The sequence below is a fragment of the Lepisma saccharinum genome, chromosome 7 (genome assembly GCF_977018435.1).
Source record: "Lepisma saccharinum chromosome 7, izLepSacc3.1, whole genome shotgun sequence".
In the NCBI taxonomy this organism is placed as follows: domain Eukaryota; kingdom Metazoa; phylum Arthropoda; class Insecta; order Zygentoma; family Lepismatidae; genus Lepisma; species Lepisma saccharinum.
The window spans coordinates 91,680,129-91,699,330 of NC_139235.1; the positions used below are offsets into that span (position 1 = coordinate 91,680,129).

A 19,202-nucleotide genomic window follows, 5' to 3' on the forward strand; every position below is an offset into this window, starting at 1 on the left:
ATGGAACCAGTTATTATTTTTAAAAAACTTAGCCTGATGCATGGATTGTCTCAATCGCGAATGTAATGCGCTACGAAATTGGAGATCCTAGGTTTGAACTCCTATCAAGGGGATTTTCAACTTTATCGAACAGGGAATTACAAATTTGGAAAGGGAACTTTGGGACAATCGTAAGTGAATTTTCAGTCTATATTCCTTGTGAAGCAGGAACAAGACTGGAAAGAGGACAGCAGAAGTGAAAATGGAGGGGTCGCGGGCGAAATGCGATTCCGGGAATAAATCCTGTTTCACTCAAGTTTCAGAATTCCAAATGTATGAAAATTCTAGCTTGATCGTTTCAACCTTGTCTCCTTGTATTTTGTGATGCTTCGAAAAAAAATTTGGAAAATGAGTTACACATTTTGGTTTCTGAACTTCCATTAATCCAACATGTCAGATGTTTCGGAGGGGGTTTGAACCCTAGAAACCCCCCCTCTAAATACGGCCATGGTCCCCAGGTACCTTAAATCAACCACACCGGGAATCGAACCCGGGTCTCCCACGTGGCTGTCCGACGCCCTACCAACAAGGCCACCGCGACCAGTTCAAATTTGCATGATTAGCTACTGCAGACATATTCTTTGTTCTTTTTCGTGTGTTTTCGATATTATCCTTAATAAAGTGCGTATATATTGTCAAAACTACGTGCTTATCTTTGTTGTTACAACAGAAATGTCCCTCTTAGGAATATTTTGGTTGGGTTTTTTCTCTTGCAGATAATTTTTGAGCCGAGTCTGCTGCCACGCGCGTCTCAGCAGTAAGAATGAGCGTCAAATTTGCTCCGGCCACGTAATTCGTCTGCTAAGAGGATGTTACAAATCTTAAGTACAGATGAAGACGAGAAAAATGCAATTTTATGACTAGTGGGAATGAATGTACAGGTAATTTGGAACCTTTTTCTTTAGAAAGTATTTAACGATATTATTTTAATGCTAACAGAACCTAACCTAACTACGAGAGCATTTAGGCTTATTATTAGAAGAATGCTAGTAAGTAATCGCTAAAACTTCACAGTATGTGTTACAGACGTAATTGCATACATAGCATGATGAAATCACGATAAAGCAAAGACCGAGTCTGTTGCCACACGCATGTCTCTTTGGGTTCCAGCAGAAAAAGAACGTGGCAAATGACAAGGGGAAATGCCGATGCCGCCAGTCCCCCAGGATTTTGCACCCTGTTTCGAATATCTCTTCCTGTGCACCTGATCTGGTAACTCTGAATTTATGAAGAACGTCATTGGCTGTATTCTTTTGACGTTTGGATGAGTTGAATCATGGGAAATATTTTTGGGCCAGTAGGATACGAGCATAACGACGCTCTCTGCTGAAAGGGAAGCCATTGTGTGAGATGGCAGATACTCGTAAGTATATTTATATCGCAATAATTTTTACTAATCCGTGTACATCTAGAATAGAAATTAATCAGAGTTATTGTTAAGTTGTAGGGGATCCACTGTAAACAATTATATTTTGAGTATAGAGGTGCTTTTCCATCGATTGTATATTTGTGTAAATAATGGGTGGGTCCAATGTCTTAATAATACTAACGGAATTTAGAATGACGTGGACATATTTTACTTCAACCATTACGAACTTTATATTCTAATGTATTTGTATTACTCTACACCTGCATGAAAATTTTAAGTATAGCTCATTTAGATTGATCTCCGTAGTGATGTTATTTGTCAGCAGTGATGCGGTATTTTTTTTTTTTTTTTGCCTAGTTTTCTTACCAACGTGCTAATCTCTTCTGACAAAACCGTTGTATTAGTATTTTAGTTTGTCGCAACTGTACGAAAAAGGCAATATATACATAGGGAAGCCGATAATAATGTACGTTTTCATAAATGTGTCATATAGACCACGTTTTGGATCCCTTGGCTTTTGTTTGTAATGCACGTCATGGTCTTAATGAAATGGACTCTTTTGTGTCCATTGCGTGAAATGCACGCACCTCTGCCATATATGCCAAATGAAAAATTAAATATTTGCGTTCACTTCCCTGTTTTCTTCATGAAGTGTATTTGCGTGATGCATGCATTATTTCACGGCAGGATCTTATTGTGCACGTGGAAGGCCCATACTTTGAGAAGAAATTTAGTCCCATACAGTGTGGCATGCACTTTGTTCCTCAACTTGATATACCAGCCCGCCCTGCAACTAGTAATTTACTAGCTTAAAAAGAACCACGTAGTTAATGTTTATGGTGTTTTTCTTTAGAAAAGATTTGAACGCGATACTAATATTTTGATGTGTGAATGAATAAAATTTTTTTCTTTTTTATGGTGTTATTACTGAAATATTTGGTACTAATTTACTATACATCGGACAGATTTCTTCATTTTTACACAAGGAACTACTTACGGCAATAACCTAACCTGTCATAAATTCATGTGATCTGAATTTTTCATAATTATGCAATTTTGCAAACCGCTAGAACAACTTAGCCAGTTTTTTTTCTACAGGATCTATGATGTTTGTAGATATATTTTTCGCTTGAGTGAATTATTTTGCTTACGAGGAGGGTTATATATAAGTACACTGGATATTTTGTATAAATCAGCAGACCGTAACACAAAAAAGTTTGTTAGCGAGAAACGTTTTGGTTTGTTGCGATACACATGCAGACCTAGCAAGAAAAGGGTTGACCATTGTTTGAAGTTATTTTTAGAATGCATTGTTACTCCACAGCACGGTTATTTATTATGCAATTGTAGTTCCTTTATGTGGGCTGTCTCGCGTATCAAATTCATTGCATGCCACCAAGGTTACAATTCTGTTGCAGGCAGGTGCCCAGGTTCATAGGAAGTTAAAAAACTGTGTTTTTTTTTTTTTTTTGCTAATTTTCCGATATTTTAGCTCTCATATCTCAGAAGGGTAAATTAACATACTAAGACAACATATAAATAAAATTAACATGTTATCTGTCCCCCTTTCATAATAAAAAAACAAAACTCAGCGATTTTACACAATTGTGTTCTGAAATTTCAGATACACTGATCATAGCTTGCTTTTTATTACAAAACTTAACCATGTAACTTTTTTTTTAGTACTGCAAGATATGCAGATTCCAATAAACTTGAAATTTTTAAAATATCTTCATTCGCTATGAAGATATTAAATATTTTACAAAAGCTGATTTTTAGTGAAATTACGCAATTTTGCAAAATTCAACACTTTGTAAAATGGTCGAGCAACCACCTTGTGATGACATTCTGTGGAATGACCCAACTGTAAACACAGGAAATTTTCTGAATATATAACATTATCCTATTTTGAAATTGTTTTTAGAACTCAACATCTTGCAAAAATTGTTGTCTAGTTTGTCACACCAAGAAAAATGTTCATTTTCAGGAATCTTCATTAACCATGCAAAATTTTGCACTTCATTGTGAATGAGCAGGGCTCGGAAGTTTATGACCAAAAGATCTAAAAATATGACCTACAGAATGACCTTACAATTTTTTAAGAAAGGACAAAATATAATTTTGGATCCTAAGATGAAAGCTTGATTGTCGTAAATTATAAGAGTAGTTGAATAATTCAATTGAAAAGTTTGCTGGAGCAAAAGTTAATTTACCACAATTATTTAATCCATTAAGTATATTGTGCTTTTCAATTGGCATACTTGGTATTATATTTCAGGTGGTAAGTTATGATAGGAAATGCAACAAAAGCTACGTAAAGGCCAGAAAGTGCAAACTAAAGATGCAGTTTTCTGGTTCTAACTGATGGAAAATGTACTACTTACGGTTTAACATTGTCTTCAAGGCCCATAAAAAATCAGTCATAAAATAATATGGCCTGTGTGTTCATACCAAACCTTTTCCGGTTTGATTTTATTAGAAAGATATTGCCATGTAGTGAGTTTATTTAATAAATAATAATACTTAGTTTTTGTATTTAAAAACATTGCACAAGTTGTTACTTTCACGACAAAAATTGTACATAAAGCATTAAGAGAACATAAAAAGTCATACAATTTGTAGGTGGTGGAAATTTCTTTACTTCATGGAAAACTACAAACATGTCTGTTGAATTATATATATTTGTGTACGTCCTCAAAATGCTGTGCCGAACACATCCACCATATTGGACGAAAGTGTGTGAAAATTCATTAATATTAATGGGTAAGAGAATATGGAATTTGAACTTTTAAAAGACATGGCTCCGAAATTGAAAAACCTCTCCAGTTAGAACCAGAAAACTTTCTTTTTCCCCCTCTTTTCCTATTGTTTACTGAATTTTAATTGTGGTAAGTATACTTTCTTACAGCAAACTTAAGATAATTTTTGTGAAACCTACTTTGAGGTACCCTTGCTTGCCACTGGTACGAAGCAAAACGGTATTTTCAAGTGCTGACTAACTGCTGTATCTTGCGAAACCCACTCTGAAGAGAGGTGAATGACTTATACATAAAAACTTTGTGGTGTATATTCGGTAACCTTGAAGTAAAAATATAGAATACTAAATTAGTGCTTTTTTTCCCAATTTGCTTCATTAGTTGAAAATGCCAAATTACAGAATTTATTGAATTATTATGGCAAATCAAACTTTCATTTTGAGAAGGAAGATATTGTAAGATAATTTTTTTTTAGATTTTTTACGTCCTAACTTCAGAACCCTAATGGTATGGTAAAAATGTATTTTAAAACCTGTTACCTTCTTCATGGAATTCACCGATGCTGAAATGTAAATGCTTTGCAGAAAATGCTAATTCCACTGCAAGATTGCTTACAATTTCCTCTTTGTTTTAGAGTACGGAGGTTACAACACGGGGGCTGCCGCCTATGGCAGTTACCCGGGATACTCGCAGCCGGCACCAGCAGCTGGGGCTACAGCTGCAGGAGGTTACCCAACCCAAGGTTACGACCAGGGAGGGTATAACCAACAGGGTTCATGGGGACAGCAAGGGGGCTACAGCAATTATAATTCCACAGCAGATCAGTCTTCATATTCACAAGGTAAGTTCAGCTAGTGATTTTGTGAAATTTATTTTCTTACAGGAAGAATTGGAAGTAAAAAAAAATAGCAATAGTAGAGTATATAGTGTAGTAGGGTCTTTTCCTTTGTTGCTTTCAAGTTTGCATTTGTTATCAGGTCTCATCTGGGAAAATTTTAGATCCAGTGTACCAGTTGCAGGTTCTAATCAAAATGTAAGGTTAATGGTCTGCTCCATACTTTTCTATTTACTGAAGTGATGCATCTTATCAGCTATTGGTGGTACAGGCACAATTTTTGGGGCAGATATGTCTAATAATAACGTCTTAAGATTTTTGCCAGCATACATATCTCACCATGAGGAAGCCCTGTCTCTGGTCCTGAATGCTTTTCCAATATATTGTGGATCCTTGATTTATGTAGGCGATGTGGGTCACTTGTATAATATGTAAGCAAGATACTAGCTCGATGGTACATAACAGGGTGAGAGGAATATTTTTGTGATCTATTCTTCGAGCAGATTTCCATGACGGAGTGGTTAGCACAACATGCTACAATGCCAGAGGTCTGTTTCGTTTAGAAAATAGCGTGTATCAAGGTACAGACTAATGAAAAATGTGGAATAGTTTTGTGTCCTCGTTCAAAACCCAAGTAGCAAACAACAAAAAGAAATCTTCCTACAATAACATTTGGAATTAGAAACATATCAAACTTAATCCTCTTTACTATTCAAAATCTTGGACCGTACTATACCGCGTTTGGTAGAACCTGTCCCGCTTCCCGCGCTAGGGAGCGCTCAACAGTTTCGGTGTCAATGAGAAACGAGGAAAAAATCGTCTGCTGGGCAGCGAGGAGCGAGTGAAAGCCAGAAGAGAGGCGTTTACGTAGACGCTGTTGCGACGTTGCGTATTTTAATTGGCTGCCTGGCTTTGACTTTCCCCAGCATGGAAACTGTTGAGCGCTCCCTAGCGCGGGAAGCGGGACAGGTTCTACCAAACGCGGTATAGTGGAGAGCTGTGAGTTTTGCGAAATGACATTCTGAAATCGTACCATGAGCTTTCATGAAGGGTCATTCCATGCAAAGTCAGTCCGAGCAGATTACATCATAGTCACGGATCTGCTTCCAATTTTTTTAACTGATATTTGGTCCAATATGACAAATATGTAATATTAGACTTATCCAACAAATATGTTGAAAGTTAAATTTTTGGAAGATTTTCAGAAATTGGGTGGATGAACAATTGCACCGTGAGACATAAAACATGTCATATCGGAAACTATGTGGAGTATTTTGATTATTTAGGTGTTGTTGGAGAGGACAGTCCTAACAGAAAATAACTGTTATCTGCTGAGAAAGTAGAAAACAGTTTAAAGAAAGTAATATTTTTGTGAAGTAAAACACTCCACTTGGGTACTTTTTTGATAGGAAATCCCAGGTTTTTACCACAATGAAAATTGTTACACAGGATAATCAATAAATGTCAAACATAATGTTAAAAAATATGAAATAATATTTCATTGTAAAAATACTAGTTTTCATTATGAGCCAATATTTCCACTGGCATGCTGCTATTTTTGACATGTGGCTCTAAAACTCAAATTACCACTAATGAGTACACATAATATTGTTTGAAATGTTGAATGTGAGAGAGAAATTTTGCTATGATGCAATATTTTTGTTGTTCTAACCCCTTTGCAGGGGTAGTTCAGAGCAGGCATTATTTTTTGACTATGGAAGTAAAATAGTATCAGAGCTATAATTTTTAGAGGAATGCTCTGCTACTGGTTTCCTCTTTTTAGTTAAAGCTCTGCTCTGAGATTCCTCTTTTTCTTCTCCAAAATATGAGTCTCAAGGGGGACCTAGAAAATTGATATTTACAGTTCAAAGTTTACTCAAAGAAGTACCTGTAAAGAATAGAGGTTAATATGAATTCGATATCAAGGTTACGATAGGAGGAATTTTGTCAAAATCCTTCAAATTTGTTATTAGTTGCAAAGAAATATTTACTTTTTAATGAACTATCATGTAATTATAATTATTGTATGGCATGCGAATGACATGGTAAGGCCGTTAGTAGCTTATTATGAATGAAAAGGTGCATAAGCCAGCGGTTTGTCTGAGCAGGTTAAGACAAGAAATCTGAGACCATTAGTGAAAAGCTGCAACTATTCCAGTAGGTGGGGGGGGGGGGTGGAGGGATGAGACTTTTCTTACACGAAGATGCTAGCACAAGAGGGAGGGTATGAAGAAGGAATGGTATTCCGCTGTTCACACAAACCTCTGCCTTACACATCTTTTCATAACATCTACTAACAGATTTAATATACTATTTGCATTATGTAATTAATGAATACAATAATTATGATACATGATATCTTGTGACAGGTAAATATTTTATTTGTTACCAATATCGTAAATGTACCTTATTTTGTCCAAATTTTCCATCAATCTCAAATTTTTTACATGAACTTCTCAGAGTACACTTTATGCTGTTACCAATTTTTTTAAGTCCCCACCAGATATAGGAGCTCAAATTTCTGGTCTTAGTACAATGTCTGTGAACTAAAAGTGGATAAACATCATAGTAATGCTTCTCCCACTTCTTCAACCTTTCAAATAATATTGTGTGTACCGGTATTGGTGGTAATTTGAGAGAATTTTAGGTCCATATTACTTATCTGATTTTTTAATATTATGTTTGACTTGTATTGATTGTACTGTGTAACAATTTTTATTGTGGTAAAACCTGGGATTCCTTATCAAACGATTACCCAAAGTGGGGTGTCTTTTTCATCACAAAAAAAATACTTTCTGTAAAGATTTTTCTACTTCGAACAGGTAAGTTATTTTCTCTTAGGACTGTCCTCTTCTCCAATAAAACTGAATGATCAAAATACTACACATATTTTCAGAGATATGACATGTTTTGGCACACTGTGCGGTGCATTCGTTCGTCCACTCAATTTCGGAAAATCCTCAAATTTTCTAAAATTTGGAACTTTCAAAATATATGTTGGACTAGTCTAACATTACATATTTATCATATGAGTTGCATGTGCTCATTAAAGTTGCTGCAAAGTTTGTTTACGCAGGTCACATGTGTGTGACTAGTAGGAATGGACTTTTAGATATTGTGATATATAGTCGCTGACGATACTATATATCCTTTCTGTATCGCCGATATATTGTCCCCACAATAAGTATTGTACTTGGGATATGGGTCATTCTCGTGCTGTGTATCTCATCATTCTGATGGAAGAAACTACATTGTAAGACATGTACTTTGTACATATGTTAACGGAGTGAGAAAAGAATTGGAAGTTTGACACAATAATTAATTAGTATATAAACATATTGGGGTCATTCCATATCAAATCAACCAATTTTAAAACAATTGGTTGCATGACACATTTTAGAAAGAAATCATTTTCAGTACATATGTTTGTCTTTAGTTCTGCTGTGGCAGCCCCAACATGGCACATGGCTTTTTTTTTGCTCATGTAGCACTTTTCAGAAACCTTAATATCTCAAAACCCATTAGAGCTAGAGACCTGAATCAAAATTCATTTTGTAGCTAAAGTAGTATACTTTCTATGATATTCAGGTACGTTCTGCTTAAAATTGCATCCTAACTATGATAAATGTGGGGGAAATTGGGGTAACTATAGTCTATTTTTTTCCACTACGAAGGGGATGTAAACAAAAGCATGTGTTCCAGAGAAAGCCAGTGCAGCCCTATTGGTGGATTCTGGCAGTAGTCCCTCCGCAGACCTTTTGCACCCTGATATAGTCCATTCAATGCAGTCTTGAAACTAGAGTAATACAGCATTGTATGCTGTTCAAAGCATTTACTAGCCTTATCCTTGCTTATGAATTCATAATCATTCTTTAGTAAAGCACCTACGGTGACATTCACTCATTCAAATTAACGAAATTCCCGCTACTTGTCCGTCACTCTGTGTTGTGCAGTGTTGCAAATTCGCAATATTAAGTAAAGTCTATAATCTTGAAACACCGGACTAGACAGAATCAGAAAACATGATTTAGACTGACATGGGAATCTCTAGATTACACACGTGTTGATGTATATACCACAAACACGCACAGACTACTTTCAACTTGATGCGTTTTATCTAGAATGGTAAAATCAACACACCGCAAAATATTGTAGGGAAACCTTTGAGAAAAGCCAAAGTGCTTGGTGCAAATATAACCAGTGATGCTTAAAATCGTACGGAATGTTACTTTAGCATTTATTAAATGATCCACCTAAGCTTCCTTTCCTTTACTTCCCACATAAAACATGCTCAAATTTCAGGAACCTGAATTCCCCCAGCTTGTCAAAGAAAAATGCCAGATGCATACACTACCAACAGCTTCAAAGAAGGAATTTGTAGAGGGCGGGGACACAAGCTTTTGGCGTTACAGATGGGCAAACTGTGTCATTCAGTGTTGCTACCCGACCTTTATAGAAACATCGTTACAATTCGGTAACATTCCAAAGATGTTGTCGTATCTAATTGCTATATAGCCAATTTCGCAACTACAAAGTTTTATTAATCTTCGAACACGGGTGTACGTAATAAGATCTTCAAATTTCTTGTATCTAATTCATAAGGGAAAAAATAACATAGTTGGAGACACTACTTCTCGTGGTCAAGAATCTTCCGAAACACTGTTACCCTCAAGCACACTGCTATTTATAGCTTTCCTCCCCTCGACCCTGCAAAACCTGCCCTCCTCTTCCTTGCCGTGTGGTGGTTCTCGAGATTTTGCGTAGTGTTTATAGGTTGTAAATATCATTGAATGTTGATGTGGCTTCAACAGCAAGTGTTACAAAACATCTACATTTGAAACTTTGAACAAGTGCTGATACCAAAATTGCGGTGGATCCAGAGTATTGTGTTGAATCGTTAACTTCTGAACAGGTGTCTTAAAAGCAAGCATTTATGCGTTCCGCAAGGAAATTCAGCCGAACAAAAACGCGGATGGCACATTTTAGCCGATTTTGGACTTGCTGCCGTTAGCAGGAAAGTGGATGTTTTTTTTTTTTCATGGATATGAGTTTGTCTACGCTGGTTAAGTTATTGCATGATTCATTTGGTTTATTTTACTTCGCATTTCTGCCACACTTGGTTAATCGCGAGGATGAGTGATGATATGGTGAAATTGATGAAATAACACTCACAAGCAACATCCATGCCCAGGCCAAGATTCAAACTCGGGACTCCTGGCATCGTAGCGCACAGTGATAACCACTCCGCTACAATGGCCAGCTGTTTGATTTCTTCTTACATGGTATATTACCACTGACGAGAACTGACATCGTTGGTAAGTTTTTACCTCTATTTTATTATATTTTCTTCATCTCTCGTATTTACAACAGTGTTCATTTTAAAACTAATATTTGCACATTTTTAAAAGTCACTCTAGTCTCGAAACGTTGTGGAAAATACTGACACTCAAGCGAACACGTGCGCTGGGATTGAGGGGCAAGTGCTGGCGAATAGAAACTGGGCACCGCGCACATTAATACAAATTTCGGTAACTTATTGGCCACACCTACTTCGTTCTAAAGCTGGAAACAGTATAGTTAAAAATAATAATTTTAAAGCCAGATTTTTTCAATGAAGCGGTTAGTTTTTTTCATGTGTAGACCTGCCTGCAGGGTGTGTAAATAAAATATCAGTGCTTAGAAATTCAACCCTTTTTTACAGCATGGGCTCAAACATGGCCGTTCATTGAATTTTGAAAGTTTTGGGGGTTGGTGAGTGGTCCTCTTGAAAAATTGTGAATTTGGCACAAAGGAAGCCCTGCATGAACCTAATTCACAGTAAAAATCTCAAGTTTTAGATTCAACTAGTTTTGGTCAATATGAGGTAACATGTGTCACCTAATTTCTGATGCAAGATAAGGTTAAACTATTTGGTCTAGGAATTAATTTGTGCGCCTGGACAAGAGATGGCGTAACGAGTGTATCGTCCCACAGTTCCGTGTATCCGCGTTGAAAACTCCTGTCAGAGTGCATCGTTCGTAGTATAGGGCAGTTCATTGACGCGTCAACAACAGCATTTTGTAGTCAACTGAACGGCGCAGTTCGTGCCAGATGGTGTGTTTTTGCGGGGTGTTCTGCTTCATTACTTTAACATGCAGAAAAGTGCTACCAAAAGTCTTCGTATTTTGGTGGAAGTGTATGGTGACCATGCACTAGCTGAGCAAACGTGTCAGAAGTGGTTTGCACGGTTTGGAAGTGGTGATTTCGGCCTGGAAGACCAAGAGCGACCTGGACAGCCAAAAAAATTTAAAAACTAAGAATTGAGAGCATTGCTCGATCAGGAATCTTGTCAAACGCAGGAAGAACTTGCAGAAGCATAAGGCGTTGATCAAACAACAGTTTCCAAACGCCTCAAAGCCATGGGAATGATTCAAAAGATGTCACATTGGGTTCCACATGAATTGAAAGACAAGAGAGGTTGCGAATTGCGAATTGCTGCTTCAAAGACAGAAAAGAAAGGGGTTTTTGCATCGCATTGTTACTGGCGATGAGAAGTAAATCCATTACGAGAACCCGAAACTAAAAAATGCCTGGGTGAAGCTGGGTGAACCAGGTCCATCACAACCGATACGAGATATTCACTGTGCAAAGGTTATGCTGTGCATATAGTGGGATATGAAAGGTGTGGTGTACTATGAGCTGCTGCAACCGGGTGAAACTATTAATGGAGAACGTTATCGACGACAATTAATGCGTTTGAAGCAAGCTCTGGCCAGGAAACGACCAGAATGGGAGAACAGACATCATAAACTTATTTTTCAACATAACACATACTTAAAGTATATGAATTGCAATGAATGATGGGGATATTGTAGCCTAATGTCTTTAGATGCCTATATGCCAAATTTCAGAACCGTAGGTGCTATAGTAAATTTGTTTTTCTCGTTTTTGGTGTGAGAGGTGGCACTTAGTTTGAAAAATGGAGAAAACCGAACGAGCTGTCATCAAGTACCTCCAGGAAAAGGGGCTAAGCCCAAAGGAGAGTCATGAGGACATGGTCAGTGTGTTGGATGATGGGGCTCCTACCTACCAGGTGGTAAAAAACTGGTGCTGCGAATTCCGTTGCAGCAGGGAAAGCTTTCAACAGGCCCCTGGTGCTGGTCCTCCAACAACAGCATCCACCCCAGAAAACATTGATGCTGTGCATGACATGATTATGGCTGACAGAAGAATCACGGTGCAACAGTTAGCAGACATCATGCACATCTCTGTAGGCTCAGTGGAAACCATTGTGCATGAACACTTGGGATTCAGAAAGGTGTCAGTGCGATGGGTCCCCAAAATGTTATCCCGTGAACAACAGAAAGACAGAGTTCAATGTTCAAGGGCTGGTTTGGAGCTGATGGGGGCAGACCTGAAGCAGTTCTGTGATAGTTTGTGACAGTGGATGAGACATGGCTCCACCACTATGATCCCGAGTCCAAACGACAGAGTATGGAGTGGCGGCACAGCAATTCACCTCACCCCTGCAAATTCAGGGTGCAAGCATCAGCACGCAAGGTTATGGCCACAATTTTTGGGATGCGTAGGGTGTGCTCCTACCTGGTGGGACACACTGTTACTGGGGACTATTATGCAGCCCTAATCCCTAAGTTACGCGAAGCAATCAAGGAGAAACGGCATGGGATGTTGCGGCGAAAAGTACTGTTTCACCACGATAATGCTCCAGCACACAGAAGCCATGTTACTGGTGCCGCAATCCATGCTGCTGGTTTCCATGTGTTTGAACACCCTCCCTACTCACCCGACCTTGCCCCTAGTGACTTTCACTTGTTCCCGAAGTTGAAGGAGCACCTCAAGGGGATGCATTTTCCCTCAAATGCTGCTGTTATGGACGCTGCGGAAGAATGGCTCACGGCTCAGCCACAGACATTCTTTGAAGCTGGCATAGTGGCTTTACAGCATAGGTGGAAGAAGTGCATTACTGTGAAGGGGGACTTTGTGGAAAAATAATACTGCTTATATGCCAGGGACAATAATTATTGAACCACCCTCGTATTAGAATAAATTAAAACATTCAATGTTATGTTGAACCGCTGTGTTGACTGGCACTTCCTTCGATCGCACCCTCTCTTCTTATTTTTTTTTCCACTCTTCAAGACGTATCATTGGCTCAATAAATATTGGGGAGACACATATCACTACCCCACAATACTTCAACATATGAATAAATATTGGACATGAAAGTTTCATTACTTTTCACGATCATGATCCTTTTTAGCTTCGGTGCATTTTACTCACATGAATGTGGTAGCATTTTATCACGCATATTTAAGGGAAGTGATACACAACCTAAGTTCATTTTTCAATCAAGGTTTAAGGTGTAAAAATAAATGTGCTTCCAGAAAACTGATAATTTGTAATTACAGGTTTTCAGCACCATTGATTTGTTCTTATCCAGGGTGGCTACTCGTGGGGTATTATGTGAATTTTTGGCACATACACTGGACTGGTGCAGAGTAAAAACGAAGGGACTCACTACTTCGTAAGGGAAACTTGTTCTTTGAATTTGTGATTCGATCAAAAGCAACCTGATCAACTAGTTCATTTGCTCGTTGTAAATATTTCATTCGCAGATATCGTCCAGATCGTTCCTTACGTTGCACTAAATAAAACATGTAGGCAATACATTTAATTATCACTTTTTATAATAAGGTTAGGTAGAATATGAAAGTAAAAGTTTTAGTTCAGTTTTACTGATTGATAACTTAAGTAGGTTGGTTATACATTCATAATTATGAGCTTCTATACCTCGTGGGTAGACATGGTGGTTGGGATCCCACTGAAACTGTAGGCCATTGTCATTCACATTTTAGTACAAGAAAATAAATTTTAGAAAGATGATAACTCGTAGAATTTTACGCACTGAATCTTAACTTGACTTCTTGATTTTGCATAATAATAGTAAGTGCATGAATAGTGCAGAAAGCGATAGTGTTGTAGAAAGTCTGGAGAAATTTTTGTTGTATAGTAATTGCATAGTAAATCAGCTAGAAATTTTTGCATTGTTTATGAAGTGTGTGCATCATGTGAATGTCTGTCAAAGTGTTTACATTGCAGAGATGTGTTACACCCAAGAAATTAGTAGTTTTTATGTTTATATTATCAGTTGCGACATCATTGCATCATTCTTTGAATATGCACATGTTTTGTGCATGTACGTAGAGCAAATTTAATTAAAAAACTGGTGTGAACTAAGATGAATTAAACGTACGCTGTTCACATGTCGTTGGTAAATATTTTGCTTATTTGTTTTCCGCATGAAGAAATATAAATTTCAAGATTCGTAACATGTGTTCCACTTGATACATTTCACCCCTGGGACCACTTAACTGGAAGTGCAAATTTTCAAGGTATGCATGTTATTTTGAGTGTTGATTTGCATGCTGATAGTAATTTTACGTTGTTCTTCTGTTTGCGTGTAGAATGAAATTATTCTGAAAAGTGCTGAAAATGGGTTGGGGTGCGAGAAATTGGAGGGGCCACTGGCCCACTTAACCTGCTTGAGAATTGTTTGATTTTTTTAATAGACAGATTTTGGTGTTTTATGTAATATGAAATTGGTTCCAGCGCATGGAAAACACAAAAATAATGGAGATATTTGATCCCTATGTATGGTAGGTCACAGACCCATTCAAGTTCTGAATTTCCGAAATATGTCCCAGTTGGAGGGAATAAAAAAGGCCACGAACTTCTGACTTGTCAAACCCTTAAAGGGTGGCTTGACACTTTTTCTTGTATCTTACTTTTTTAAGATACTGCAACTTGGATAATGATTAGAGATACATGTTTTGAGTTCAGCTTGAGTATGTAATTAACAATTAGTAAAGTTTAATTTAATTGTTACTGTTTGGGGATAGGGTGCGATGTCAGATTTTTTTTTTTACTTTATTTTTTAATTGGTTTTGAAAACATTGCTTCTTTCTCAATTTTGATGTTTCAGAACACAATTTTGGCAATTGAAGTACGACCTTCCAACAATCCTGCTGCCAAAAGCTTGTGTGGTAGGGGGAAGGGTGTAGCCTTTTCAAATTTCATGTAAAAAAATTACTATCCTTTTTTTCTGACTGCAGAAAATTTATTTTTTCCATCAGCAGGGTGGCGACAGACCTGGAAAACCTGGAAAACCGGGAAAAGTCAGGGAATTTGAGGTGTCAAAAAAAGTCAGGGAAATGTCAGGGAATTTCGTCATCATTGACTTCGAACACTCTGTTGACGAAAATTGTTATAACTCGGGCACTATGGGAGCAAGCTACTTCGGATAACTTTTGTTTTGCAGCTAAAACATCAGTGCATGCAACGGTGTACAATTTCCAAACCGGACCGAGGAAGGGGGTTTTGGGGGGCACGTCCCCCGAATTTCAATGGAAAAAACAAAAATCTGGAGTTTGCCCCCACTTCTCCCGCTATTTTGGGAAGAAGTAGCAAACTTTAGTATTATTTTCAAAGAATGGACACTTCTCAAGAGAATGAAACATGTTTTATGTTCTTGGGTGCCATACAAGTTGAATAATAAGCCAATTTTTTTTTTATTTTTTTTTACGAAAAATAACTATTTGCATTTTTGGAGGAAAATTGTTATAACTCGGGTACTATGGGAGCAATCTACTTCGGATAAGTTTTGGTTTTCAGCTAGAACATCAGAGAATGCAACGGTGTACAATTCAGAACGCTGAACCGAGGAAAGGAGGTTTGAGGGGAGCGACTACCGAATTTCAATGAAAAAAAAAATAATTAAAAATCTGGAGTTTACCCCCTCTTCTCCCGCTATTTGGGAAGAAGGTGCAAACTTTAGTATTCTTTTCAAAGGATGGACATTTCTCAAGAGAATGAAACATGTTCCATGTTCATTGGTGCAATACAAGTTGAATAATATGCCAAAATGTGATTTTTCTTTTTTTACGAAAAATAGGTAATTTGCATGTTTGGAGGAAAATTGTTATATCTCGGGTACTATGAGAGCAATATACTTCGGATAAGTTTTGGTTTTCAGCTAAAACATCATAGCATGCAACCGTGTACAATTCAGAACACCGAACTGAAGAAGGGGGGGGGGGGGTTGTGGGCGCGACCACCGAATTTCAATGAAAAAACAACATAAAAATCTGGAGTTTACATCCTCTTCTCCCGCTATTTTGGGAAGAAGGCGCAAACCTTAGTATTCTTCTCAAAGAATGAACATTTCTCAAAAGAATGAAACATATTTCATGTTCTTTGGTGCCATACAAGTTGAATAATGAGCCAAAATGTGAAAGAAACTCTGTTCGGAAATGTGGCATGGATATGTTGCAGAGAGCGGGGGGGGGGTGAGGTTGGTCATCAATATGAATTTCCCAGGCTTGCTCCAGACCTGTGTCCGAGTTTCCACACAAACATAAGAGTATGAAGGTCCTAAAAGCACATTCATTTCGTAATCAGCACCATGATACCATATGGTATCATCGGGCCAGTACGACCTTACTCTGATGATACCATGGTTGGTATCATCGGAGGAGTAAAGGTTAAGCCTCTAAATATTATGTTATTATGTGGAAAATGCATTGAATTATCATTTTTTCTTGTCCGTATGGGAGTAGTAAGGGGACCTGTCGACAGATGGAGGGGATAAGAGCGGGTGGCGCCGTCCGATAGTTGTCGGACATCGTAGTAAGGCATTTTGTTGGGCAAACTGAAGGAACATGGAAACAAATATGTTCCATTGATACATACGATTTTTGTTGAATATCGCCACCCGACAAAGTATCTCACTGCAACATGCAACAGAAATTGAATGGACTGAAACATCCAACAAAAATCGCATGCATAAACAAGAAGAGCTTTAGACTGAAAATATGCTGCTGGAATTTTATTACTCTTCTGGCTCACTTCACCTTATTGAATGTAGCAGTGCTTGCGAAGGCTTTCTTTTATAATCCTGACGTATTACTGGTTTCGCACAAGTTAACATACGTTTACAATGACATTGCACTATTCTTAGATATCAAGAAGAATCCAACCAAACGGGATGTATATTAAATACTATCACGAAAAAGTGAAACATAAAACTGCATTGGTGAACGTTTTAAAAATTGGCAAGTGCATGCTCCAAACCTCAAATATACTGCAACACTAGTATTGCAATGAAATTAACGCCACTCTCTGTCCTGTCTGTTTAATCTCGTGAGAGATGGTCTTAAATCTCTCACTGAGTGAAGTTAATGTCCAATATTATGAAATAAAATACTAGTAATAAATACGTAAATATTCTAATATCATATTTACTCAAATTATTCAATCATAACAGCAAATCACTTTCTTCAAGAATTGACTTTTCTCTGCCAGCCCTGCTAAATTTTCACTTTCCATCTACTGATTTATACGAGGGGTGGCCAGAAAGTAATTTCCAATTACTAGGTACATTGATTTTTTGCAAACTCCAAAACCGTGAAAAATGGTAATTGCTGCGAAATTATGTTTAGGAATGTGCAGTGATGTCTGGACACATTTTTCGCCCATTCGAAATATCGAAATAATGCGAATTATAGGCATTTTTAGCGATTTTTTTTAAAGAAATGCCCTAAAACAATGAAAAATTCCATGAAATCCAACACCCTTGTCTTTTCTAGGCCATGTTTGTGTACATAGAACATGTAAGTTTTCCAACATTTTACTCAAGAGTAAACTATAGAGTTATACGTACGTGGAATAATTCCGACAGCCACATTAAATCATTTATTTCCCACGATTTTTTCAACTTCTATCAAAACCATTTGCATCACAGAGCAAAGTGGCAGGGTTCTAACAGATCGAGTGTGTATCTACCGTCAAACGGGAGCCACATCTTCGAATTTGTCGCACGAGATATGTTTTGAATTACCAAGCTAAGTGCGCACTATCGGCATTTGTCGAGTGAGTAATAATGGAGCTCAGTCGTTAGGGCATCTGACTACTATGTGAGAGACCCGGGGTCGATCCCCTGCGGGGGAGTACCGGGATGTTTTCCACCTATTCAAACTGCTCCGGCGCCCACCCAGCCTCATATGAAGCTGGTACCTTGAGGAAACTTTGAGGGATAAAGGTAGCCAGGAGTGTGGTGCTGATCACATTACCCCCAACTTCAGCCGTGATCAAGAAAGTGTGGGGCCCTAACTCCACACCAAAATTCCATTATCTAATATCCTTACCTTAAAATTAATAAAGGGGTATGGAAAATAACTTTCCCAAAATAACTTTCAAGATATCAAACTCTCGCGAAGAGGCATAAGCCATGTGACTTACAATTTGAAACAGTAGTTTAAAAACACCATGAAGGTATAATTTTAGATATTTGCCAGAAAATGTGCTAAAATGAAAATGTGAATTTTGGGAAAAATTTTCGGCATAATCACCACCGTTGTTCTGGCATGTGTCGCAGCATGGCACTAAATTTTGTATGCCCATGGTATATGTGTCTGACAGCAAAGACTGGAACTATCTCTTCAGCAATGTAGCTGTCAAATCGTTGCCTTGCCAGAAACCTCTTCAGTTAAACAAAGAGATGAAAGTAGGTACATTCAAGGCCAGCGCTGTACAGGGAGTGGTCTAAGATCTCTCACCTGAAGTGATGCAAAGGGCCCGTGTGTACTCAGCTCTATGGGGTTGTGCTTGTGCACATTCGATTGGCCTTCCGTGAATTGTCTGCACCATCGTCTGACCATACTATCACGCACGACGTCCGGTCTGCACAACTCACACGATTGCTCTGTGCCAAATTCTGAGCGTGCAATGTAGGCTACATCGCAGTCGGTGAGAGACTTTATGAGAGCTGCAATCTTTAACCTAGAACCGTCCTAAACCGGCTACATTGCAACTGTACCAGATTACAGCTACATGCCACTTCTTCCTGCCTGTATGTGTGTGTGTCGCTCTCCGACCACTAGTGTTGCGTATAGGCACTATTGGAGCTTTTTCAGGATGCCCCTCGTATATGAACTTTCAGAAGCTTTTATTATTAGAGTGTTCCTGTTTTAATGTGTTGGTTATCTAAATCAGGTACCTATACATTGCAATTCTATAAATTCCTTGCGTTAAATTTCTAATACTTACATACCCTTTTCGTCAGCATTAATGCTATAACTGCATGTTGTCAGTTTCACAGCACTTCACTTGGATATACTGTACTGAAGCAGAAATCCCATCGATAATG

General features: G+C 38.0%; 1 protein-coding gene across 4 annotated transcripts in view; it reads left to right on the forward strand.

The window, feature by feature from the left end:
- Positions 1–1,289: 1,289 nt before the first annotated feature.
- Positions 1,290–19,202, forward strand: part of LOC145990015 (RNA-binding protein cabeza-like) — a 54,867-nt gene continuing 36,954 nt past the window's right edge. For all 4 annotated transcript variants that reach the window (XM_083125611.1, XM_083125612.1, XM_083125613.1 and 1 more), the window contains exons 1-2: positions 1,290–1,402; positions 4,799–5,005. In XM_083125611.1, the coding sequence (XP_082981737.1) occupies positions 1,390–1,402; positions 4,799–5,005 (220 nt within the window). In that variant the 5' untranslated portion in view covers positions 1,290–1,389. The remainder of the gene's footprint in view (positions 1,403–4,798; positions 5,006–19,202) is intronic.